The following is a 27,468-nucleotide window of genomic DNA, read 5'->3' as shown; positions in this document are numbered from 1 at the left end:
TTCCAAGCAGACCATTTGTAAAAGGGTTAATAGATGTCTGGAGGGGATCTTTAAATTACAGGTGGATCTTCAGTTTAACACATTTCTTACTGTCCCATGTACAAAGGTTTTGTGTTGTGTGCCAGTCTACTCAGCGACTGAGAGGTTCAGTATACTCGACTTCTGGTGCTGAAGATCTTTATCTAGCCTTTCAAGGCCTCATCATTAAGCAAGGAAACTTCCAAATTTAAGACCAATCATATCAAGGAAATGCTGATTACCTCTAATGAAACACTGATGAATCGGAACATTCATAAACATTAAGACTTAAGATCATTTATCATCATTGATGAACCCAACAAAGAGGACCATCTTGTTTTTAAACAGTACTTTGCTTTACAAATCTTTTCAGTGTCTGGAAGCTTTTGCATCAGCTGTGCGCGCTCCCGCGAGGGCTCTGCAGGTCTCTTCAGATAGACAGAACTCTTCATAACACCTGTACAGGCTATTGTTGATCACCCGAAAACGTCCTGCGTCAAGTCACACACACTGGCAGCTGGTTTACCGGATATCGTTCGACTTGGAAACTATTGCCATTTGAGACATCGTCGAGAAATAATGATATAATATAATAATGAAAGTGCGAGAGGTATTCAAATACATTATGTGGCCATTCAGTTTTTATGGCTGCTATCATCATCCTTCCTAAAATGTAATATTTTAATTGGCACATTTATTTTGAAAGAACTGGAACCGGAAGTAGTGCTTTTCTTTGTGTTGAGTTTGACAGCGACCAGTTCACCCGGACGCCTAGTTTTATGGCAACGTAGCTAAACAATAGTAGTGTGCCAAGACTCTGGGTAGGAGAGCAATATGCGTAAAAAAATACGAAGTTTCAGTGCTCCTTTGAGTTCACGCACGTAGGACCTCTGGAGGTTAGCAAAAGGGTTAGCTGCTATGTGCGGGACGAGCAAGCTAACAAGCTAGCAGTGGTAACGGTACTTTAGGTTTACTGATGTTGAACAGTCCGCAGCTGGCTGAATGAATGGCACCGCTAACAAGCTAAAGACGACCAGCCGGTCTCTGCCTGATTGAAGTCTCTCTGGCGACAGTCTTTAAGAAGAATAAACGAAGAGGCATGGAAAGTAACGGGGACGTCCTTTCGAGCACCGGGTCTTCGGGTTATTTACAGCTGGATGCCCGTAGTGTAGGATTAGCCTGTTTTCTACGCCGAATGACGACATTTGCACCGTCCAGCTGCCTCACACACGAGCGTCGGTGATGCTGTCCATCGCTGGCCAAATGCCTTGGTTGTCCAGATTGGGACAGAGCACCAAAACTACCTTATAAATCATGAAAAACTGCGAGTATCAGCAAATCGACCCGCATGCACTTCCGACACCAACACCGACCCCTCCACCTCATCATGGCAGCGACGGTGACAAGAAAGAGGAGCCGAAGAGACCGAGGAGAAAGTGGGAAGTTTTCCCCGGAAAGAATCGCTTCTACTGCGATGGACGGATCATAGTGGCCCGGCAGAGCGGGGTCTTGCCCCTCACTCTGGGCCTTATTCTCGTCACAAGTGGATTATTCTTTATATTTGAGTGAGTTCATGTTTCATATTCGGTCTACGATTGTGTCATGTCACCTGCGGGTTCAGTCGTTGTCATGGTGACAAAGGTATGATATGTAAAGGACAACATTTCAATACACGTCAGCTTCCTTAACAGTAATGCAATGAGTGAGACAACCAGCTCTGTAAAATGACATTAAATCTACGCCGAACCGTGAAGCAGATCCTTATGATTCTTAAAATATCTTTATCCGTGTTTTACAGCAGCATTTTCCTAACTAATACGCAATTCAGTTGAAAATAGTTAGATTTCATAATGCAGTCTGGCAAGGTTTTACAAAAATGTACACATCAGAGCTCTATTTGTCCCATAATTTGGCTTTACAGAGTGTGAATATCTGTTTTGGTTACATACTAACATTTGAGTTTATCTCACAGCTATTAATGTGACATTACAAATTGTTTTTTATATCTTCTAATATTAATAATATTAGATTCTTTGTTCTCTGTTTTTGCACTACTTGCCCTATTTTTGCTGTGTCAACCTGAATTTCTCCTAAGGGGGATAAATAAAGGAATATCTTGTCTTATCTCATCTTATTACACTATAATATTCAATAGTGCTTGAATATGAAAATGGAATTCCTTCTATCACAGTGTAAAAGTGTGTTCTGTCTCCAGAGAGATTCTCATGGTGATTAAAGGCACTGGATGTTAATTAAAATAGGTCCCCTGGTGGATGAAAAAAAAAAGTAGGCTCAGTTGTAGGAGACAGGCACCCCCCCCCAATCTTTCCTGCCCTTTGTTATGGTCAGCACGTCTTGGTAATTCATACTCTCTGTCTGTGGCTGCCCCATATCACAGCTGTCCATTCCTGGTCAAACACCTGACCAGCTGCATACCTGTCATTGGTGGAGGCCTCTTTGTATTTGTGGTCATCACCCTGCTCCAGACCAGCTTCACTGACCCCGGCATCCTGCCCAGAGCAACGCCAGATGAGGCTGCAGACATTGAAAAACAGATCGGTAAGGGCCAGCTCAATCATCAGTGGAGTCAGATTGATATGGTTGTCTCAAGTGCTTTTGACTTTGATGTCCAGTATCATAAAATTTTAGTGTTCAGTGTTTTCACCCAGAGTGCCTGCCAGTTTATGGCACTGAATTTAGACCACTGTTGGCACTAGAACTCTCCATATGGCCTCAAACTGCTTAGGCTCAGCTCATTTCTTTATACGTTACCCTCTACTCAGTGGCATTCAATTATGTCAGACTTCAAGGACGTACTATTTGTGGCACTGTCATAAGAGCTTTCATGCAGTTTATTTTGCTTCAGAGCACAATTCACAGTTGAGACTGAAGTCATTGTTCTGCTAGCGTCGGCTATTTTACTCTGGAACTGACACATAAGGCAACTTCTAGTGGAACCTGTCGTTCTGTTGCCAGTTCATTTTAATGGTGATGAAGCCTTTGACACATTGAAGTAGATTTTCTTTGGAAGACTAATTCACCATCCAGGGCAGTGTTTCTGGAAGAAATGTGTCCTGTTGACTTCTAAAGTTTGGACTGGGAGATTTGTTATCCCCCTGACAAGGTCCTGCACAGATTCCTACCCCAATCTGTCTTTGTTCACCACCAGTCCTGTTCGAAGCAACCCATCAGTTATGTTCACAGTCAGTTTTAAGTCTTGCCAACAGTATCTTTCCTTTTCAGCATGCTTCAATATAATGACCTTCGTGTCTGAAGTTGGCTTCATGTGCACCTTGTTAACTCCTACTCATGACCAAAGTTTAGGCAGTGGTGATGTAAGATGTTTATCTTACCCAACTGCACTGCTATTTTTGAAACACAGACTCTGACACAATATAGCATACTTACCTGCTGCTCTATCTTTAAGAAAACGCGTTGGACATTTAGTTTGACTCATTATTCTCTGAACAGCTGCGTTAGGATCGTTTTAATGACTGATCCTGGAAGTTTATAAGGACACACAGCATGTTAAAATTGTAGTGTCCCAATTTGTGTGTACATGGTGTTCACACTGGAAAAGTGAAAAAATAAAGTGTACTCAAATAAGTCAGTATGCTGCTTTCAGTGTGCTGTGGTTGTAGTATTGTCCGACAATGTGGAGATTAGGGTTGCAGCGGTAGCAATAGCAGCACCCTGATACTGTTTGACCTGAATGGAACTGAACCTTAATTAATGTCATTGGTAACGCCTGTTTACGCTGCTATTTAAAATGTCAAAATGACTGCTGTGAAAAAGGTCTATTAGAGTGAGTCAGTTCACAACTGGAAGCGAATGTGTCTCACCCCGTTCCTTACAGAATTCAGTGGGGAGTGAAATCTGATGTGAGCGCACTTTAATGGGTGCAACAAAGCTCACTCTGTACGCGCTCACACGGTCCTGAGAAGAGTTCTGATTGAGCAAAATAAGGATAATACCTGTGTGTGTGTGTGTGTGTGTGTGTGTGTGGACCATGGGTGTGTAGGGGCTGGCTTTAAAGTGGAAGTCATTTAAAGAATATACAATTTCTGTTCTAAAAAAGTCTGTATAGTAGTTATAGTATATTTTAATTGACAAGGTGCTCATAATAAAAGCTCAATTGATTGAGTGAATCACATTCATTTTGCCCTTTTGTTTCTCTTTCCTGTCCTCTCCTCCTGTAGACAACACCGGAAACACCAGCTATCGGCCTCCGCCGCGCACCAAGGAAGTCCTCATCAACCAGCAGGTGGTGAAGCTCAAGTACTGCTTCACCTGCAAGATGTTCCGGCCTCCGCGCACCTCCCACTGCAGCCTGTGTGACAACTGCGTGGGTGAGCTGCAGACACACATCGACACCCTGACATTTACCAATGATAAATAATGAACGGAGGCCTCATAGGGCTACAGTGAACATAACTGCATTACTCTAGTTCAGGCTGGACTGACTTGAATGGCATACTGTAACTGTGTAGTTTCAAAACTGCTGAAGTGTTTCTCTTTCAGAGCGATTCGACCATCACTGCCCTTGGGTAGGGAACTGTGTGGGGAAACGCAACTATCGTTTCTTCTACACCTTTATCGTGTCGCTCTCCTTCCTGACGGCGTTCATCTTCGGCTGTGTGACCACACATCTAGCGCTGAGTACGTGTTTTTGCTCTGGTTCACAGGTGTTGGAAAGCAGTCAGGAAGCTGCTGATAATAGCTGCCAGCGCACCTGGCTCAAACAGCACCTGCCAGTAACTGTTAGTGTTTGCTTTGTTTGTCCTGGACTGCCAGACGGGCGGGGTTCACCACATCAGAGCTGTTTAGCTGTCTGATAAGAAAAATATACTGAATGGTTTATTGTTTTCTGTGACTGTCTGGCATTCTTTACTTGTTTCCATTTGACCACTCGCTAGAGTGTTCAAGTTATATTTCAGCCAGTAGCCCTAAAGAGTTGGTATAGAATGAACATATTTGAGAGGTGTTACTGCTCCCACATCAGGAAAATTAACTGCAACTGCTGCTTTGGGAACCCCAAAACGACCGCACACTTTCTTTTTAATGGACTTGGAAACACACATTGAGCATTGTGTCAGTCTCCGTTTTTCCTCTTTCAGGGGCTCAAGGGGGAAAAGGCCTGGTGTTTGCTCTGCAAGAGAGTCCAGGCAGATATCCTTTAATCACATATGTGTTATACAGAGTTCTTTAGCAAGATAATTCTGTCAGTGAGTATGGTTTTATTCATTCATGTCTCCCTCCTCCAATATACCGGATGTACTCCTTGACCCAGCCTTTCACTGCGGTGGAGCTCGTGATATGTTTCTTCTCAGTCTGGTCCATCTTGGGCCTCTCAGGCTTCCATACATACCTGGTTGCTTCTAACCTGACCACTAATGAAGACGTGAGTACTGCCTAGAGTTGACTTTGTTACACTACAGTTACAGTTAAAAGTAATATTACATTAATTACACTCTCTAATATCACATTTGAATAGAATTTAAAATGTTAATGTTAGCAAAACATCAGCTAACCAGCTGACTGCTGATGGATGTAAATGACTTAAGTTGTTACTTCATGGCGCTCATATCTTTAACCATCTTCAAAATGTAGGTGTTTCAAGATAGATGAGCCTAGCACATAGCATACCTAAGTACAGGAAAGGAGAATGTTGTCTGAGGTTCTGACCGAGGCTTGCTCAGCTCTCATTGGAGCACATAGGAAAAGGGGCGGGACGTACTAAGGCTCAGTTGCAGAGGAAAGCCTCTCATTTCTTTGGGAGCTAATGAATACTTCCAAATCAGATCAAGAGCTACCTTGCAGCAATTCTCAACCAAAAGTCACATTTAGATCGACACAGAAACTGCAAAATGTTGCACACTAAGTGTGTTTCATATCTTCCAGATCAAAGGCTCCTGGTCAGGGAAGAGTGGAGAAGATGTCACCAACCCATACAGTCATAAAAACATCTTCATCAACTGTTGCACTATGCTCTGCGGACCCATGCCACCCAGGTAAGTCTGAAATATCACATACAGTATGAAGTCTCTAAAGGAATCCATGCATGATTAAGACCTAAACACTAAGTCAGTTAGCATTAGCATAGCTCATCCAAAAACAGAATACATTTGGTTTTATTGATGTCCTGTATTCACATGTAAATATCAGACTGCCTTCAATGTTGCATGATGTCATAATATTTATTATTAGTTGATCTATCAATTCTTTTTTATGACAAATAGATTATTTTTATTTTATTTTTAATATTATTATTCTCTTGTTTTTTTTTAACAATTAAGCCCCAACCTGGCTGTATGATAGTGATTACAAATGCATCGACAGGTGCCGTGAGTATAAGGCTGTAATACATGTCGAGACCCATTCAGTCACTAGCTGTTGGTACTGTGATGCAACGATGCAAGTGCTCCATGTCTCTGACTCTAAATATAACTCACTCAGAACTGGCAGCATTGGACAGTGCTCAAATGAAGGTGTAGCCACAATTATTCTATATTCTGTTGGCATCGCCAAACAGCACCATAGCTCACGGCAACAATGCATCTGTATATTAGGAGGTAAAACCCAAAGCCAGGTTCTCAATCAGGGACACATTTAATTAATCAAACACACGGTGCTCCATTTCTTTCACACTTTAATTTAATCTCCAAAATGAATAAATACTTCATTTAACTTGCTCCTCAACCCAAGTATGCAGTCTTACTTTGATAGATGTGTCTGAGTTGCATATGCTTGCCTATGTGAGTTCTGCATTGTCTGTATGCAAAATGGAGACTTGTTAAATTGCAACTAACAATTATTTTCATTATCGTCAAATCTGACTATTATTTTCTTAACTTAGTTGTTTGGGCCAAAAATGGTGAAGAATATTGAACACTCTTTTCCAAAGCCCAAGATGATGTTCTTAAATGTCAACCCATTCATATTCAGTTTACGGGACTAAAGAAAGCAGAAAATACTCACATTTGAGAAGCTGAAATCAGAGAATTTGGACATTTTATCTTAAAAAATGACAGTGATCTATTATCACACTAGTTGACAACTTATTTAATAGTCGACAACTAATCGATTAATCAACTAATTGTTACAGCTCTACATTACATGTACATTTTCTTACTCAAAATGCCTTTTTAACCACCTTTTTTCATGATGTTCAATGTGCATCAGTCACTAAAGGCACATGAGATGTCCCCTAACAACTTGGATCTTGGGTCTTTTACAGCTTGATCGACAGACGAGGTTTCCTGCCCGCGGATGAATCTGTCCAGACCGCCGGCCCGGACATCGAGTTGCCCACTCTGGCGACTAAAAGCGAGATAAACGTGGTAGGAGGATCTGCCCAGCTGGCTTTTGGCTTGCAGGAATCCCCCTCTCCTGTTCCTGCACCCCCAAACTCCCACCAAAACTCTTCCTCTGCCTGACAGAAGCCGTGTTGCTTGCTCTATCCGTCTGCTGCCTGTTGTTGACTGTTGTGTATGGGTTAATCTGTATTTACACTACGGGCAGAGGTTCACATATCCTTAAAATAGGTTGACAATTTAGTGTACACTGGCATGATTTCATCAAATGAAAAAGCAGGTTGATGGAATAATTAAACTTTTGGGGAAATGTGTTTAGTTTATGTCTTTTCAACGAGTGAGAGTTCTCTGTCCTGATTTGATCAAAGGGAACGGGATACCAAAAAATGTATTCTCTGTTTCCTGCAGAAAGGAGGGACCGGGAGAGCCTTGTTACTGACTGAACACTCCATAAATAAGTGATGGCTGGCAGAGTGCAGAGCTTATTTTACCAAAACAAATATCGCTTACGACAATTGTAACGATTGCTGAACAGCAGCCACTTGTGCAACAAGTGGTATTATGCCGTAATAATAGATGCAAAAACATAGTGTAATAGTAGCACAAGAAGAGACAGAAAGGCAGCAAACTGACTCAGTAATGTCAGTTAAGCAGCAATATCTGTAGGTTTAGCCACCATAAGCTGCTGGTCATACCTGACCCAGTAATGTCTGAGTGTGTTGAGCAGGGTTGTGTGTTATTGCTTATGATTTCAGTTTGCTATCTCTGAGAGGAAGAAGGTGTTATTTGTTCTTTCAAAAGTTACATTGTTGTTTTTAAGTACAGAGTCGGAGTGAGGATGTGTTTAGCCTAGTTAAAAAATATGGACAAAGCCAGGCTAGCTGTTTCCAGTCTTTGTGCTAAGCTAACCAGCTGCTGGCAGTAGCTTCACATGTAGCGTGCAGACATGAGCATGCTGTCAGTCCTTTCAACTCTCTCTGGGGGGAAAATAATAAACGAATAATAAAGTATTCTTTTAAATTGTGATTTAGTAATGTGCAGTTGGCTGAACAGCTTAGACATATTTACCTCACAGAAATGAACAAATCAGACATTTTTCTCTTGAAATAAGCAACAAAGATACTATTCACTATATATTTTTTATGTTATCTATTTTCTCACTTTAATTTTTTTTTTTTTTTACAATCACAATCTACACCTCCAGTATTTTGTTCCTGTGCAGTATATGTCGACTCAGGGTCTTTTATGAGGTAGGAAGCGAGCAGGAGTTGTAAGAAGCGTAGACTCAGAGTTTCCAGCCTTGTCGTCCTCCTCACAGAGTGCCTCTCTCGTTCTCTCTGACGGCAAGGGATATAAAAGGATGCCTGGAGAGTTGTAGAGCGACTGTTGTTTACAAGACGTATAACTACGGTTCTGATAGAGTCGCAGTGTGAGTAACAGTGCTCTCATATCGAGCAGTGGAGGAGCTGCTGTTTGAAAGACAAACAGCTTTTTGTTTACAGCAAAATAACAAGACCGCTATAAAGCTTTTTGTGTGTACGGAATAAACTTAGACACAGGTGAAGCTATAATGTGTCTAGTCTGAACTGTATGTGTGTGTATAAGTAGTCTTTTGAATTCACTCGATAGACTGGCGAAGCTGTGAGAGAAGCTTTTTCTGCACCAACAGTTCCTTGTTTTTTATTCTGTGTTGGTTCACTTTCTCCTGTCTTATGTTAACAGTCATGTCGTGCCAAATTATTTGTGACACATCAACCTTATCAACATCATTTGTTTCCCTCCATGCCTTTATTCCTTGTTTTCATCTGTTTGATATGTCCATTTAGTTTTTATACATATAACTATTTTGTCAGTATCTGAAATGTAAAATATTAATAAAACATGCATTTTTTTGCCCATGCAATTCATCATCTGAGTACTCATTTTTCATTGTTTTCTTTGTCCACCCTCCCAGTTTACATATTGGAGCATAATTTGCATTTTTCAAGGGAAGAAAAGCTCCTAACAAACTGTAATAGTAACGGTACGCTCCCTGTGTGTCTGTTCATCTGGTCCTAACTTGCTGTTCTGTATGTGGTCTGTCTCTGTCCTGCCACCAACACTAGGAGGAGGAATGTCTAGACTTTGCTGTGTCCTGCACCGGCTGATTAGCCACTGTTAGTGCAGGAAAAGTGATGCTTGAGCTTGGTAAGCCTGTTTAGAGAAAGGGAAAGCGAGTGCAGAGTCTCTGTGCCCACCGCTGTGTCCTCTTGGCTTGCTGCTGTACCGCTGCACGGCTTTATTCATATGCTGCCATGTTGAATACATAGCAGAGTGAATAATTTAACACAGTACAGTGTTTACTGTATGTAAAATTAATTCATAATGTACAGAAGTGTAGTTATGGCTCAAACAATTCCACTATACGTTTTCTATATTAGCTTCAAGTCTGACCCTTTTCATGCCATAGATTTGCCAGAATACGGTTTTACTCCAAGAAGTTGCTCTTGTCGAGGTAGAAACATATTTAAAACTTCATTTAGGCCGATGGGAGAGGAAAACTGTAAGTCATACTAGTAAAATTCTTGTTAACTGTAGGTACAATTAATATGTTGTTGAATAAACCAGTACTTAATGATATCTAACGGATACATTGTATTTGAAGTCTAGTGAGAGCAGCTCCGAAGAGGGAAACACAAATTAAAAAGTGTTGTTGAAATGTGTCCTTTGACATGCCAGGCTGGATTGACCTGGAATTAAAACACATTTACCTTTTAAACAGGCTTTGTATTGCTTTTTACACAGTGAATAGTGCACTGGCAGTTTTTGAACCTTCATTAACGGTTAATGTTTTAAATTTGAATAATAAAAATGACTCAAGGCTTTATACTCTTGAAGTTCATCCATTATTCACACTCTTGAGTGTATTATAGCTTCAGGGTTGAGGACATTTTCATTTTAATTCAGACGAAAAGCAGTGTTTAAAGCTGCACTAATCAATATTTTTATGTTAACAATGGAGAAAAAAATGACTGTGTAATGTACAGAAAGAGTGTGAGAATTATCATCAGATCTGCAGTTCCCCTGAGCTCTATGGAGCGGTTTAGCTTCTTTCAGCTCATTGTTTTAGTTTTATGGCCCACGACTGAGCTGTTTTGGTTTGAGTCCTGCAGCACACTAACTGCCAGCACCAAACAGCAATAAGACAAAGTTAGCGACTAGCTGGGGAACATAGTGGAGTATTTACTGTAGCTGCTAAAGGACAAAACAAAGTTACAGGACAATAATGGACTGACATTACTTAAGTGGACAGAAACAAGAATACAATTCAAGGCTTAAAACGTCTGTTCATTTAAAAAAGAAACTGATTTTGGTTTGTTATAAACGGGAGAAATTTAAACATAAAGCTGGTTACTTGTAGGAATTTATTCAGTTACTAGTAACTTATCAGCTCTATGCCCAAAAAACTTCTGAATAGCCACCTATGAACAGACAACATCACTTTAATTATTTTTATTACATTTTTTTTTAATAATTTTTGCTTTTTCTTTCTGTATTTTGGCCAAAGTGCTGGTCTGTTACCAGTGCCTGTTCTAAATATTTCTTATGTACATCCGCACGCCACACATGCCTGCAGCATTTTGTCTAAGTGGTGACTGATTAGACCCGCCCCTAGAGAAGGGATTCATCCTATAAGTAATCAGTATCAGGTTAAATTTCTCCTGTTTATAACAAACCAAAGTTCATGAAAATCGGTTCCAAATTAAGAGTTACAGTGGATTTTGTAGAGAAGTTTGCATCTCTCAGTATTGAGTAGTATGCCCTCCGCCAATATGGCGACCGCGTGGAGATTTAAATCTACATTTCTAATATCTTTGGTTGGTAGTTTTTTTACATTTTGTTTTACATTCCAAGTGACCAAATTCATTCATGCAGGTTTAAGAGCTTGAACACAAACCAGCGGCTTAAAACTAGTGACCTGATCAGTTCGGCAGCCCCAGGTCTGACACCATGGAGTTTACTGAGAGTGAGGACAACATTAAAGAAGTTACTTAGAAGGAGAAGACTCTCACTGCTATTACACTGCAAACCTTCTGTTCACTTCGATCAGCACTCAGTATGAATGAATGAATGTCTCCTATTGAGTAAGGGTACACCACAAAATAACATTACCTGGAGGAGATCCACTGGTGAAATACAACATGGTGGGCCTCCCACTAACCCCTTGCATCGACTATAAATCCAGCTTCAGACTCTTGTCCTGTCAATAAAAAGCTTTCAGAACAAACTGGGAGCATAAAGTTTGAAAGACATGGGCACTTAAATAGACAGTTCAGTTGTATCACGGGATATGCAGGACCCAGTGGTTTTTTAGCTATACACATAGGGCCTAAAAATCCAAGGATAACTAAATTTTAAAGTGTGTCTCCTGCAAGCCCCCAAATTTAATGCAATACAAAACTGATGGATTAGACTATTTTACACCAAGTTCTTTTTAAAGCTGCAGCAGGTGACCTTTATAAAAAATAACTTTTTGTCATGTGCTGGAACTTTCACTATATCCTGACAGTAGTACATTAGACGGATAGTCTGTGAAATCATGTTCCTCTGGCTCCTCCTAGTGCTCCTAATAGCGTTTGTAAGAATCCACCAGGCCTGAACAAAAACATCCAATCAGAGCCAAAAAAGAAAGAAAGACGCTTTGGGTGGGTGGCTTGAAGGTAGTTGATTGTTTAGTCTCATTCCCAGAGTCTGTATTTGATGACTATGGGAATGAGACTCAACAATCAACTATCTTTCTCAGGCTAGGGACCTGATTTTTTCACAGATTATCTGATGGTGAAAGTTATTACCTACTGCAGCTTTAACTAGACAATGCTCTCGGATGTTCCACCTATCAGATAAGATTTTGTGGGTGTAATTTGCATCTCTGTGCAGATCTATGGCATGAAACATTTGCGATCTCTTGCTTCAGACCACTGGTTTTGTCTGCTTGCACTCCCAGCTTGCCTTTGATTCATCTCGCACAGCTCCTGCTGAATTCACTGAGGTAATTTACCACCCTGCTGTTCGCCCTGTTAACTTCACTGGCTCGTCTCATCAGTTCTTGTCTTTTTTTCCTCCCTCCTCTTTCTCGTGCTTCCCCCAGTGCACACAGGGAACTAAAGGTCTGCTGGAGTCGGCCACTCGCTCCCCGCTCCTGTCCACCTCGTGTCCTCAGGGGAAACCTCAGACAGCTCATAGCTGCCCAGACAACAGCCCCACAGTGAACTCTGACCCCTCCCCGGAGCTCTCCACGAGATGCGGGGGCCGCCATACTGCTAGCTCTCAAGGCGATACCTCCCCTCGGCGTCACACCAAGAGTCACTCGAAGAAAAGTAAACGAGCGGCTTTGCATATTCCCAACCCTGCCTTCGATGTCCCTGTCTCCCCTACCTCTCCGGACGCCGGCCCCAGCTCTGAAGCCAGGGGCCACAAAGGTGTCAGCTTCTCCCCTTTGCACTGACTGACTTGACTGACGGCGTTCTCAAGTGAAAACACATTGTTTGAAGCTTGCATGCTGTAACACAGTCAAATACAAGTGGTATGAATTTAAAAAATGTTCTTTATTGTTTGTTGGTTCTCTGAAGGTCATTGTGTCAGAGGATGACAATCACAAAGAAATGTAATTGTGTGACCAATTTGCAGTGGAAATAGAAACATTAGAGCAGACTAGATGAAGATTATTCTGGATGCAACTTGGTGCAGAATGAAAAGCATGTGAAAAGATGAAAGGAACTGTGAGGAGATGGAGGAACTGGTGTACTGACAGAGCCATATGTTTTTCTGATGATTCTCATGTAAATGTGAATTTTACCAGCATGTCAGATCCATCAAATATTGTGAAAAAGTGGCTTTGATGTATCAGGTGGAGAAACTCTGGGAGCTCGAAAAGCTTGGTACAGAGAGCTAGAGCTCAGGATGTGTATGCATCTGTGAGGAGAAAAGTTGCCTTTAAAGGGAAAGTCCATCAAAAATGTAGAATTCACATATGTCATTTCTATAACATTGTGCTGCTGAGTTTATAGTGTGAACGTGAGCCAGTTTCTCCTTAAGCTGAACAGCAGATTGGCAGTTTGTACCGATGATGTCATTCTGAGACATATAGGCAGTGAATAATGGAATAATGGCTGTCAGCCTTGGAGTATTTTCAAGGCAATGGGGACCTTTTGTTATTCATATCTGAAAGCTCTTAATCTGACAAGCATGCCTACTTGACACAATGGATGAGCCCTTATCCCTTTTTAAAGGTCCAGAGTGTAACATTTAGGGGCTCTGATGGCAGTAATGGAATATAATATTCAGAACTGCGTTTCCATTAGTGTATGATCACCTGAATATAGGAATCTGTATTTTTTTGTTACCTTAGAATAAGCTGTTTTTATCTACAGCGGTTCTTCTTCCATGGAGTCTGCCATGTTTCTGCTTAAATTACAATAACAAACAATCTCTTCAAACAGCACAATAAAGCATAAAACATTCTTATTTGTAGCATTTTTTAATACAAATTAAATTGTCAAATTGTGAAAGTGGTTTTATTCTTACAATAAGAAAAATAATCTCTCTGCCTAATCTGCTGGGATATTAAGAAAACCACTGTTGTAACTTGTTCAATCTAGCTCAATATTAGCTGTAAAATCTTATTAAGACAAAGTTTTATATATTTTCTTAAAACAAGATTTTTTTTTTTCAAAAAATGAGACTAGAAAACCAGAAACAAGGTTTTTTTTACTTTCTTGAGATTCCTTTTTTGCAGTGTAGCCCAGATGGGACAAACTGACTCTAGATGGAGTGTTTTTTGTGTGTTTTGCCGCAACCGTAGTTTCTCCTTTGCACTTGGAAGGGGAGGGTGAAGTGAGGAAGTTGCGATCAGCAGCTACACTGCTACATGCCACTAAATCCTACACACTGGACCTTTAAACAGTTGGTTGTGTCTCGCCCCTTTCCATAACAGGGTTTCACCCCAGCTTCTGGCCTGCTTGTTCTGAACAGCTATTAACACTAATACATTTAGACGTGTTCACACGCCAATTTGTACAAATGAGTTAGACAGACATTGCATTATTATCTAATCTGGCCCTGCTGATTTAGTATCTTTCAGTTTTCTGCAGATTTCAACAGGTTAAATTTAAGACTTTTAAAACCATTATGAATGCAATTTAGGACCCTTTTCACACCCATAGTAGCAAAAAAAAAAAATGTACTTAAGATATGAAGGAAAATTGGCATTGGTTCCATGTCGTTTTGTAGTTGTTACAGCATGACCAATACACATTTTTCCCAGAAAACACATTTAAAAGTGAGGTAGCTCACCTGGTTGAGCGTGCGCCCCGTGTACCAAGGCTGAGTGCTTACTGCAGCTGCCTGGGTTCGATTCCAGCCTGCAACCCTTTGGTGCATGTCATCACCTCTCTCGCTCCCCACTCTTCAGCTGCTCTGTCAAAATAAAGGCAAAAAATGATCTTTAAAAGCAAGACTGAAAAATACAACTTTAATGTTAACTTCATTCATCCAATAAATTTTTAAGACCTGTCAAATCCTATTTAAGACATTGTATGGCCTAAAATTCAGATTGCTTCCGATTCCGGCCATTTGAGACCCCAGGGACACTGAGCTGTGTGTCTATAAACTAACTGACACAGCAAACCTGGAGCCTGGTAGTATTTCTAGCAATGGAGTACTTGAAGGGTATTTAAACTTTAAACATTTTAAGCCTCTGCATTTTTTATGTTTCGTGACACATTTTTTCAGGTTTTTCTTCGTCATAGCCCATCTATAATATCTCAAACACAGATATATATATATATACAGAGTTCAGTTAGTTGTTCAGTGTCACCCCAAAAATGGTCATGTGATGTCATTAGCACAGCTTTCTTTGTTTAAAGGTGCTGACTTTACCATCCAAAATGTTGCAATTGCACATGTGAATTCTGTTTTTTAGGATTTTCCCTTTAACTTTGCACAATCAGCACTGTGAGTTGAGCGTGTCTCGGTTGTATCCATGTGTGCTGTTGTTCAGATTTCTGTGCTGTATAAACGGCAGCGAATGCAACTGCATGATAATGACTAAAGACGTAATTTATGGTATTCTTTGTTTATTTAAATCTTTCCAGACACCACATTTTTCACCTGAGAGGTCCTATGACACTTTTTGTAGGAAGGCTGTGATTTGGATTCCTGAATATCGTTGTGTATCTGAACTGAAGCAGTGTTGTTCATTGCCTACGCCGCACCACCTCCTGCTTGTGTTATCATTTACATCACACAATGATTTAAGGCTCCCTTTCAAATGTCCTGCACACTTTATATAAGCAACAGCAATACCTGTTCTCCTTAAAATTGTTTTACTCTGTGCGCTTAGACAAATCCTAGAAGATCTATGTGAATGGTTGGCGTGTTGGTTTGTTCTCAGGTGGAAAGCTGTAGAGGTATTCAATATGCAAGTTCTATGTGACATATATCCACATTGTAACCCGATGGCAATAGCTGCACAAAAATGCAATGATCCAAACAATCATCCCCATGCACTAAGACGTATAGGCATGCACACACACACACTGATCGTCTGTAGTCCACCCCAAGAGTGTTAACACTGAGTAGAGCAGCATCACTTTGTGAGCAGTATTCTCTGTGTCAAAAGTCATCCCAACACCTTCTGGATGTCGGTGAGAGTGAATGCAAGCAATGCATTTCTGAGGAGAAAAATATTGTACTGTATTTGTGAAAACTGTAAGGTTATTTCAGCCAAAACTACTGTCAAAATAAAGAAAAAGGAAAATAAAGTTTGGTGAAATAAAGAGGCCCAGTTTGTTTTCATAACACTGAAGTCCTGCAGTCGGCCACTAGATGACAGTGATGACTTATAAACATGGAGCAGATAATCCATTCACACTCACTGTATACTGTACATATTAAGCTCCACACATTTTTTCTTTTAGCACTTTCATCTTCTCGCTCTGCCTCAGAATTCTTCTCTAAATACTTTCTCTTTCTCTCTTCTTTTGTAGTAAGAGAATTCAATCTATTTCCCCAAATGAAATGAAAACAGTGCTTTCAACATTTTGTGACTTTACTGTTAAGTCTGTCTGGATTGATTCAGTCACCTTTATGTAGTGAAACCCATTGAAACAATGCCTGAAAGCAAAACTGTTCTCAGGGACCAGGCAGGTGTTTTAAAATGGAGTGCAGTGGTAGTCTCAAGGCTAGAGATGCAGACATGTGACCGCTCTGTTTCTGGTCTAAATTCCACAGCTGACAGCGAAACTGTAGATGGAGGAAGCGAATGAATGGCTCTCTTTCGTCAGCAGCTTTCATTGATCAACATTGCCAGACTGTACTTGTTTGGTTGGGTGGTTTCTATTGTTAAAAGCAAGATTTGTTTGAAATAATAAGATCCTGACAGGTTTATTCTCCTATGGTTCTTTCACACCTAATCTGTGTTTACCAGTTTAGTTCAGTTTTGTTTAGGCTTGTGTGAAAGCTTCCAGGACTTCCTGTAATGTTTTCACACTAGAAACGAACCGAACTATGATATTTGATCTGTACTTAGACCACCTCTTTTCGTCAGATCAAGGTTTGGATGCTTGCTCCGGACCACGGTCTGGGACAGTAGTTCTCAACCTGGGGGTCCCCAAAGCTTCATTGGGGGGGGGGGGGTTGCAAGGGCTTCTTAATTTTAAGGGATGTAAGAAGAAAGTAAATGTAAAGTAAATTGTTAAATAGAATAGAATTATTAGAATCTAATAGATAGTCTAATAGAACAATGGCCAAATGCAGTGGACAAGAAAACACTGAATTGGTTAATAAAGAAATCTAGTCTAATACATAATTGTAAGAATTGTATAAAAAGTTCCTGAAACAAGAAATAATCTGCTCAAAATACATCCGAATCACTAATTTTACACAATCTTTCTTCAGTTAGTTAGAGTTCACTGTTTGGGTTCATTGTGCAATTTAAATATAATATGAAATATCCATAAAATATGTCACTGAGTCAGGGATGGTCAGTTTACTAAATGACAGAAAAGGGGTCCCTTGAGGAAAGAGGTGGGGAACAAGTTTAGTTTGGATCAAACTGAAAAGTCTGTAAATCCAGACCAAACAAGGTAAGTGTGAAACCGCCTTTAAAAACCAAAGGAACTGTGTTTCGATCAGATTTGATTGACTATGGCGTCTCCCTGGTAACATAATCATGTATTGGAATAATTGCCCACGCACATGGTTTGGTGACATTGCTTTTATTTTGCATCTATAAGTTTAAATCTGATTTTCCTCTGCAGGGTTGGGGGTTCTCAGTCCAGTTAGCACACACTGGATGAAAGGAAGGCTGCACAAGTTGCCAGTCTACCACAGATCCTATTAAAGCTGCAGTGGGTAACTTTTATAAAAATAACTTTTTGTCATATTTGCTGAAACTTTCACTACATCCTGACAGAAATACACGAGACCTCCTAGTGCCCCCAATGGCATTTGCAAGAATTCACCGGGCCTGAGCGAAAGCAACCAATCAGAGCTGAGAAAGATATAAAGACGCTTTTGGTTGGAAGCTTGAAGATAGTTAATTGTTGAGTCCCAAAGTGTCTGTATTTGACGCCCTGGGACTGAGACTCAACAGTCACCCTTCTTTCTTGGCTCTGAAATTCACTATCCTCCTATACCAATTGGATATTGGATTTCAAAATAATGTCTAATCATTTGAATGTAAATTGCTGAAAATTACACAGAGAGTAACAGTTTTTCTTGTGGCAGCTCTATTATTACATCCATGGTGGCCCCCAGTAAACAAGCACATGTTTAAGTGGTAGGTTGTGGCACTTGTATTGTTTACTTGGATACTTACTTACGTAATAACGTATAATACGTAATAATACATAGTAAATATAATAATAATACATTTTATAATTATAAAGTAAAAATACTGTCAGTCTTGCCACATAAATGTGCCTACAGTGTCTCTATCAGAATTGATATTAAAAAGACAAATAAATCTATTTGATAAAAGCTGTGACACTGTTTAACATAACAGTTCGTAAACTTTTCAAATAAAGGCGTTGGCTGGCTGAATATTCTGAAAGCACATTGAAGGTATATTGTGTGTGGTTTATGTCACTCAGTATATGGTAACCTGTTGCTGGAGGGGCTTTGTGTGTCACACTGGATGAGCTTGTTTGTATTTTAACTCTGCAGTAAGAATGACAATTGAAAGAATTAATTACCTTTCCATCATCCGGGTTTCCTGACAGCAGGACAGCATTGTGTTGTTTCTGAGCTGTGCCTGTCAGTAACAACATGAGAAGAAAATGTTTCATCTTCATCTCAGTAAATGCTGGCGATGTTATGTCATTGCTTGAAGCAACACTACTTGTTGCTTGTTACAGGTTGTTCTTAAACCACATTGTTACTCACATAACAATAACAGTTCAGAAAAAAGAAAACTGTATGTTCAGCTACTTTAAAGTACCCTCTTTCTTGATTGTCTGAAAATTTCACTCTTTCCATTTTTGTTGTGCAAACTACTACCAGAAGCTTCCTTGAGTGCTCAGAAAGAACAGTATGTGAAAGAATATTTTTAAGGCATAGCATTAAAGCTACACTTTATATATATATATATTTTTTTATATATAAACTCTGGATTAATGCCTTTGTGTACTGTGAAAGATGTCAGTTGTAGTGACAACCCACAGAGAATTATAACCCAGCTCGGACAAGCTTTTTATCTTCTTTTGGGTCATTGCTTTGATTTGGGAGTACAACTTAACTGTTACCATCATCAAAATCATTTCCAGCCACAGCAGCTGTTTTCAGTGAAAAAGCTCTGATAAACCCATTGTATGCTACCCGCCCAGCACTTAACAGCAGAACAACACAGTTATCAACTATAATATCAACAATTATTCATCTATCGATCGTTTTGACCCTTAAAATAAACAAATAAGTGACCTGTGGCCAATAAATGAGTGGTTCTCAGCTTGGGGGTTACAAGATAATTTCCTGGTGTTACCAAAAATAAAATATCATATTGTGGCAAGCAGTGTGGCATGACAGATAGGAAGCCACTCTCACTCTCTATTACTGTTCTCTTAGGCCTGAAACAGACATGATGTTGTAAACACCAACCTGATTATTCTATAAGGTTGAGAACCACTGCTCTAAATGAACTCTGATAATGTCTGTGTCATCAATAACAAATGCAGTGACACTAAAGTGAACATATTTTTAATCTTTACTCTACTGTAAACTAAACTGATTTGTAATCATCTTCATATTGGTTAATTGCTTACAATCCCTCATTATTGAAGCAAACACACACTTTAGGCCAACATGATGTATCCCTGTGTTTACATCTTAAAACATCGACCTCATATGATGTCATGTATTACGTCTTTTGTTTAGCCTATGACTAAAACATATGAGATGATCATACTGTAAAGAAACCAAGATTCTAGATACACTAAAATATATGAAATTTTTTTCCCAGCTGTCTAACTGGTTGTCTAATTGGTAGTTTACCTGTCTGTCCTACATGTGTGCAGCTTACGAGGGAAGCGGGGCTCCCCTCTCGCTGCACGCTCTTAGGAATGTTAGGACAAATTAGATTGCTCCGGGCCTAAAGAGTCTACCATGTTTAATGAGTTCCTCGGAAGAACAAATAAATGTTTATGGAGAACCGCCGCTTAACATCACTGATCCCCCCTTCCTTGTCTGCTGTGTATGGCTGTGTCATGAAAACACAGCGCTGTTGCCAAGGAGATCCCCCCTATCTGCTTAATGAGTGGGGTCTTTGTCTGCGCGTTAGGCTTCAGGTTAAAACTTTTCATCACCCTTTACTATGCATTCACTTCTTGGCACCGATAACATCTCATCAGACGCCGTGACCAACTTTCATTTAGGAGTATAGGCCTTCTGCAACCGCCAGTGCCAAAGTCAAGATCAAGGGCAGGGACGGGATCATTTCCAGAACTTTATCATGTCATCATAACTGGCTTCAGCTAACGTTCAACTGACATGGGTTTTAAAGGCGGACTGTTGGAAGCCTATAATCAATGTTACTTAATTTATGCTTTAGTCTTACATTTATCCAATGCTTTCACCAGAACAGATTCTTTCAGTGTATAAAAGTTAAGAAGAACAAGTTAAGACCAACTAAAAGTCTAGTTTTCTGGCCTCCAGCAGTTGAACTTCTCAACTCGCTGCAGTAAGGTAGAAGTGTTCTCCAGGGTGTGGTCAGTACACTGTGACATTACTGTTGTGTGTGGCTACAGGAAGAGGTGGGACCAAGTCATTTGTTTGCAAGTAAGTCCCAAGTCTTGGCACTCACGTCACAAGTCAAGACAGGCAAGTCCAGAGTCAAGTCCCAAGTCCTAAACTTTGAGTATTGAGTCCTAAACCAGTCATAATGTACTCTTCACCCAAATGCATTTTAACAACAGATGGAGCTTATCGAACAAAACCAGAATCCAATCAAATTTTCATCCGATACACTTTTTAAGTAAAAACCTTTTTTTAATCTTTGGGCTTTGTGCAAAAGGAACCAGGGCAACACTAACTTCGAAAATATGTGATCCCTGCAGCATTCTGTTTTGGGGGATTAACATCTCTTTAATACTACTATTAGACTGACACTGACATCAGAAGAACCTCCATTTGCTGTTGATTAGAATGAGCCAACCTGTCTTGTTTGACCTGCCTAACAGCTTTATGCCTGACACTGTCTTGCTTTGGTATTAACGAGTCAACATGCATTTCTACAATAACAGTAAGAGCACTATATGGTTATAAGAAAGAAAATAGGATGTATGTTTCAGCTCTGTTCTCTAGCTGTGCTGCCACCCATGGTGAAAATACTTGATGTAGCCACGGGTGTCATATGGGAAGAGACTTAACATAGTTCTCTGAAGCCCAACACTGTCTTCTACAAATTACATGTCTATGCAGCTTATTTCCTTTGTCTTCTGGAGGACATTTTCTTTTGTACTGGCAGCTTTATTACTTTCACGTTTGGTGTGATGGTATTACTCTGCAGCAAAAGGTCGGAGAAAGGAGGTGGGGATGAATTCTTGGGCGTACAAAGCATAACACAGACACCGGAGACTCATTCTTCTCTTGCACATCAGGTCACTTTTTTCACTCAGGTGCCCATATGTGACAAAAATGTTTCCCAAACTTAATTGTTACGATTTGCAGAGTTGACCCAAACACAGACACAGGACTAGATGAGATAAAAAGGGTATTTACTGTAAGGGTAGCGGGGAATGGAGGTGCAATGAGCGGGGAGGCAGCTGGCTGAGGCAGATGGCTGTGAGGTATGGCTGACTGGGGACTGGAGCTGGGTGGATGAGTGAGAGTGGATGGTGTGGCTGGTTGGAGATAGCAGGTGGATAGCGGGTTGAGAGCAGGCTGGCAGACATGCGGTCCTGGAGAGACAGGGTTAGACAGGAATATACCGCATTTCATGAGGAATAAATCACTAAGACACAGAACACGAGACAGACCTGAAGCATTTACTACCACTGTAGCTGAGACAATGATCAGGCGATGAGTGTTTGAAGAACCGGGTTGATATACTGCAGAGTGATGAGCTTGATGAAAGGCACTGTGGGCATAATCGGCAGGGGAGTCAGGGAAGGAGCAAGCACGCCCAATGCACACAGGAAGAATCCGGGCGGGGGAACAGAAGAAAATTTAAGTGAAAACTAGAGTCATGGCAATAACTGTGACAATTGTGTGTTTTAATTTGGCTAAATGAAATAAATAACAAAAAAGCTTATTTTTAATAGAAAAGCTGTTATTTAAAGATGTTATTCAGGTGGAAAAAATATATTAGTTAATCAAAATAAATGTGATTTGTAGTGAGAGTTGAAATAGGACTCATTATAAGCCTATAACTGGAAAGCAATACAGGGGATAGGAGAGGAAAAAGGGGCATGACAAACTCACCTGCCAGATTTCTATCCAGCACATCTTCCATTTCAATCGGAAGAGGCTAATTGACAGAGGAGCTTAGAGACTCATAATCAAATGAATGTCGTCAATATAGGGTGTACAATATGGAAAAAGTCAACTGTGAGTTGAGTGGGTTATGATATTAGTGGTGGTGACAATCTGAAGATCACATGGCTCTTCAGATGGACCCGAATATGGACACACACTGGGGGTGACGGGGATGAATACTGGAGGGTGAGGGGTGAAGGAGGGTTGCATCACTTGGCCACTGATGGCAGCTTAGCTAATTCTTAGCCAATATTTGTTTACATTTTGGCCTATTGGCAGTGTACCCACAGATGTACAGACAGCTATCACTGGATTATTTTGATACTGTAGAAAACTTTCAAATGTGAGGATTCTCAGAGTTTATCTGCAATGGGTATGAGAGATAATGATATTCGTATTGAAGGATATTGTCACACTGAAGGATAGTGTCTGTGTGTTCAGATTTTACTCTGAGAAGAAGTACGATTTGTGACTCAAATTAACCTTACACAGTATCTTTTCTTCATGTCTCCCTCATTACCTCCCCTTCCACTCTCCCCTGCTCCCCTAGGGAGGCTTCCTCTCTTGACTTTGCTCTGTGGAATGTCTATGTCTATTACAGACTCTATCTTGTAGTATCCCAATGGTAAAAACCACACAGGACCACAGTGAATACTTCATTCCCCACCTCCACCTGTAATGTTAATCCCGTCCGAGGTCTTGTTTTTATTCAACAATGGTGACACAACACAAGCACAAAGTAAGTTTCAATTATCATAATTCTGAAAATAGCTACATTTTGAATCAAAGTGTATTCTATATGCAAATCTGTTGAGAAATGGTTTTGAGGTAGCTGGTGTTAGCAGGACCCTTCCTGTTGTGAAACGACTGCATAAAAAAAAAAAAACTTTGATGCTTTCATGCCCCAAAACCCCCACTAGTAAGTTCAGTTTTTATGTCTAAAACCCAGTGTACAGCAGTGCTGCTGAGGTACTCCTAAACACACCTGGCTTCATGGTAAGAAAACAGCACAGAAAATGTCCTTTTCAAAAGGGACAAAAAAGGCAAAAGAATTAGGGTTAGATTATGTTGTGTTTAGGGTCAGGGTTGTGCTGAGTTAGGGTACTGGCACCTTTATTGGTCCAATTCACTGAGTCAACATCAGACAACCTTATCATACCTCAGCAGTTAGCTAGTGTTTCTGTAATGTAAAAAATGATACATATTAGCAAACTCCAAGTTTTCATGCGCCAAACTCCCTTACTATACCTTATACTTACCTATACTGTATATTAACTTCTAGAAATACAAGCCACAGTGTGTTATATGTCAACAGTCTTCCTGTCAATTCGGTATCAATACATTCTATAAAGATAAACTGAATTCCATACAAACTTCTTTTATGTGTGTGTGTTACATTTTTTTCTGCTATTACCCAATTCACTACCTGGTTTGCTTCCTGTCAGGTGCAGGAGAGAGAGGTAGGTAGCCCGTGTCTGCTCTCACTGGCTGTAACTCACTGCATGGCTCCCTGACACGACCAGATATTTAGTGTCTGCAAGGCATTAGCGAGCTCTCTGCGAACCCTGTAATTGCACAAACTGTCGGTGAGTGGAAAATCAGGGCTAAAACTGTAGTGGGAGCATTAGCCAGACACTTCAAACCCCAGCAGAGCCAGTTGGACCTCCTGTTTGGCCAGGTTTTTGAACTATAATCATTTATAATCTTTTTGTAATCGTTCATCATCATGCAAAGAACTGATTAATAGGTCTTTTGGTCAACACCTTTAGCAGCTGCTTCTGTGAGTTCTGATTTTTGTATTTCCCTGTATGTATTAGTTTGGTCCAATTCTGAAATTCCTCCAGTCAGCACTGTCTTTCTCAGAAGGAAATAGTTGATTTGTCACATGTCCAAAGCGTCAACACAGATGCTGCAGTGCTCCGACCGCTTTTAGAAGATTCATGCACATCCACAACTTCATTTCACAAACCCACTGCTGACCTAATTCAATCACATACTGACTTTTTGTTTCTTCAATCTGTTAAAAAAAACAGATATGTGTTTGGTCTTGCTGTCATATTCTTCTGCATTGGTTGGTATTCAGAGGCAGGCTGTCTGACAGCTGCAAGATGGAAATTGTGATGGAGCACCTGGAGGCCACGTGTTGACTGGATAGGAGCTTGAAAGAGTGTTTATTAAAGAATATGCGACACTGCTAAGGAATATATCAGAGAGAAAAAATTGGATTTCAGGTCTGGGTGCCACTGGATTACCTTTTCTTTATTCAACTTCCAGATCCCTGCCTCCTCCCATACACTATGACAGAATCACTGCGTCAGGTTTTTTCGTGGTACAATTAGTGTAAACTGTGGGCAGTTTTACAGTGTGGGCTGGCATTGCCTCACCCTCTTCACCACCTACTGTTCAGCTTCTAACGCCGTGTGGGGTCCGCCAGCAGGAAACCCTGCTGAATGAATGAGAGGGTAGAACGTGCAGGTGAAAAGGTACTTTCTTTCCCGCAGCGAGATATGGCATGCAGCCACTTTCGCTTTACAGGCGAGATGTGAGAGATTGCTTGTGCAGTTTCCATGGAAAAAAAACTCTCTTTTGTTGAAAGCCGTGCTATGTTTAAATTTAGAAATAATAATAAGATGTAAAGATTATGTAAAATGTTACAATTGCTACTTATATTACAACTGCTATTATATTTAAGTGATGCAATCATAATTCTCAGGCTTAAACTGTCTGGCATTGATAGCAGTACTACTGCTTTAACTGCTGACATGTGGAGAGAGAAGGCAGCTGCCCATCATGGACCACCATCCGATCTGAAGAGTGTTTCACGCATGTCTTTTACAGATAACATTCATATGCAGCTATCGTGCAGCAGTGATTTACACTCACATTTACACACAGTGACAGTGCAGGAGGACTATGAAGCCAGCTTAATGTGTCGGTGAGGTATGTTGAGCCTCAAGCTAGAGCTTTCTTTGTCACGAAGGTGGCTGTCTTTTAAGCTGCTAGATCACCATGGTAACTGCTGCCATTTTTAATGATACAGTCTATGCTTTTGTCGAGCCAGCTCATCCAAAGAAAGCCTGGCTATGTCGAACTTGCGTCATAGCACACCCTACTGGAAGTAGCATGACTGTGAGTGATGGCCACGTTCACTCCAAATGAGGCTAGCCTAACCCCAGAGATGTTATTGTGTGAATAACCAACTGAAAAGCAAGGGATGAGCAAGTACATTATTAGCTGTATCCGTGCAACCAACACAATGATCTGTATTTGTATCCATACTCAGAATGGATGGTGCTGAAACTTGGAAGACAAATGTATTGTTTCAGAGTAACATGTCATTGTATCTAATGATTTTCAAATAGACAGCCAAAGAAAACATTCTGCCGTGATTACCTAGGACCTTACAGAGTTATAGCTAAGAAGTGGCTGGAAAGTGTTTTATATCCGTGTGTTCTTGCTTGTTCTAGCTGTATTAGCATCCACAGACTCCTCATCGCCTGCAGAGGTGTCACTATGCTGTCTCACCAGGTGAATATCAACCTTTGTCGTGCTACCGCTGGACTTCATGGCTGTACAACAGATCTTACAAATGGCTAGACTTTTGTCCAACTTACCTTTCTTCTTAGACAATCCAAATGTCTTCCAAACTTTATATTTGAGATTTGATGGTGCATTGGAAATCGTGTCTGCGTTGTCAGACATGTTTGTTTATGTGCCGACCTCTCAAGCCACGCTGTGCTAACATTACTCTTGTCGCTCTTGTTGCGAGACCCTCGTGTGTACCATTTACATTTCACAAGAGTGGACACTCCGTCAGCAGCAAAGCTTCTGTCAATCGGTTGATAACTTTAGAATCAGACCATCGACCGGTTCATGGTACATTGAGAGCGATCCATGGGTCCGCTTACTGATGTAGTTGCATCTATATCGTTAAAACCAATTTCTGACTCATATTGATAAATCTTTACACACCTAACACAAACCTTTTTGCAGATATTTACAATATCTTTGTGAGGCATCAATGAAAAACATAATTTAGGTTAGAAGTATTGTTCCCACAGTATTTATATTTAAATATATAGTACATATATTTTGCAGATCACAGAGGATGTCCATTTTTTACTAATAATTAATGAGGCATATATGTTATTTTTATGATCAAATGAAATTCCTCTTTTGGACAATAAAGTTAAATTTAAATATTTTCTCAGAATCACCCAGGTTAAGATGACAGGTGGTTAAATTTGTAGGGCAGAGATCAAATGTCCAAACCAGTCTTTTTTTAAGGGTATTTTCACACATTCATATAATATACTTTTTATAATTAACAAAATGTCATATCAGCTGCTGAAAAATAAGAGTAAAATGTATTATGAAGAAAGAGGACACACTGCTGAGCTTGTTTTTGACCTTGGGAGGTTGTCGGGAAGGTTGCTGGCCACACAAATGGACCTGAGCTTTGGTCGGGCCTGCCGTGCAAGCCCAACCAAGAACCAGAAAATAAGAGGCCTAAAATAGAGCAAAGGACTGCAATTCTGTCAATGAGCCGTGTTGTGTGAGTAAAAATAATCCAGTGGGAAAATATAATCAAAGGGCTCTCCACTCCTTATCCGTATTTGACTCCATTCAAGTCAAAATAAAACAACTGCAAGAGGAAAGCGTTGGATTTCCCAGAGCCTTCGCAATAGTATTAGGAGAGAGTGGCATAGAACACACAGTTCACACGCTGCAGGAAAAGGGGGAACTGTTTCAAGCCAAACTGAGAGAGGAAGAAAATAGGGTGAACTGAAAGTGACCACAATTATGAGAATGAGTAAATAAAGCCTCTCAAATTCTGCTATTTAAGCCTCATAAATGTTATTATTTTAACCAAAATATTTCTTAAAGTTTTTAAAATGATCTTAAAATGCAAATACAGCCATACAAAATGAGAAAAATCTGATTTCCCTCCAAAGTGGACAATGTGTAGGAGTCAAAACACAAGAAGCAGTCCGACACTGAAGTAGGAGGACAGAGAGGACAGTAAGGGTGTTGTGGTCGAGGTGGTGGATGGGCAGAAACATTGGCCTTTAATTCACGACTTTTACCAAGAACACACTGTGAGTCAAGTTTTAATTTCTAGCTAAAG

At 40.3% G+C, this 27,468-nt stretch overlaps 1 protein-coding gene across 2 annotated transcripts; it reads left to right on the top strand.

The window, feature by feature from the left end:
• The first annotated feature begins 737 nt into the window (after window positions 1–737).
• Window positions 738–16,151, top strand: zdhhc18b (zinc finger DHHC-type palmitoyltransferase 18b). Of its 2 annotated transcripts, none has more exons than XM_051390137.1 (9): window positions 738–1,583; window positions 2,417–2,577; window positions 4,218–4,367; window positions 4,540–4,677; window positions 5,136–5,187; window positions 5,317–5,419; window positions 5,920–6,029; window positions 7,256–7,358; window positions 12,460–16,151. In XM_051390137.1, exons 1-9 carry the CDS (start codon window positions 1,333–1,335, stop codon window positions 12,814–12,816), a joined length of 1,425 nt encoding a protein of 474 aa, XP_051246097.1. In that variant the 5' UTR covers window positions 738–1,332; the 3' UTR covers window positions 12,817–16,151. The 2 variants fall into 2 exon arrangements, with proteins under 2 accessions (XP_051246097.1, XP_051246098.1); XM_051390138.1 differs by lacking the exon at window positions 12,460–16,151 and adding an exon at window positions 7,740–9,238 and having other exon boundaries at window positions 739–1,583.
• The last annotated feature ends 11,317 nt before the right edge of the window (window positions 16,152–27,468 follow it).

This window comes from Dicentrarchus labrax, unplaced genomic scaffold (genome assembly GCF_905237075.1).
Source record: "Dicentrarchus labrax unplaced genomic scaffold, dlabrax2021, whole genome shotgun sequence".
Taxonomy (NCBI): Eukaryota; Metazoa; Chordata; class Actinopteri; family Moronidae; genus Dicentrarchus; species Dicentrarchus labrax.
The sequence above is the reverse complement of the archived record's forward strand: the minus strand, read 5'-3'. Positions and strand labels throughout refer to the sequence as shown.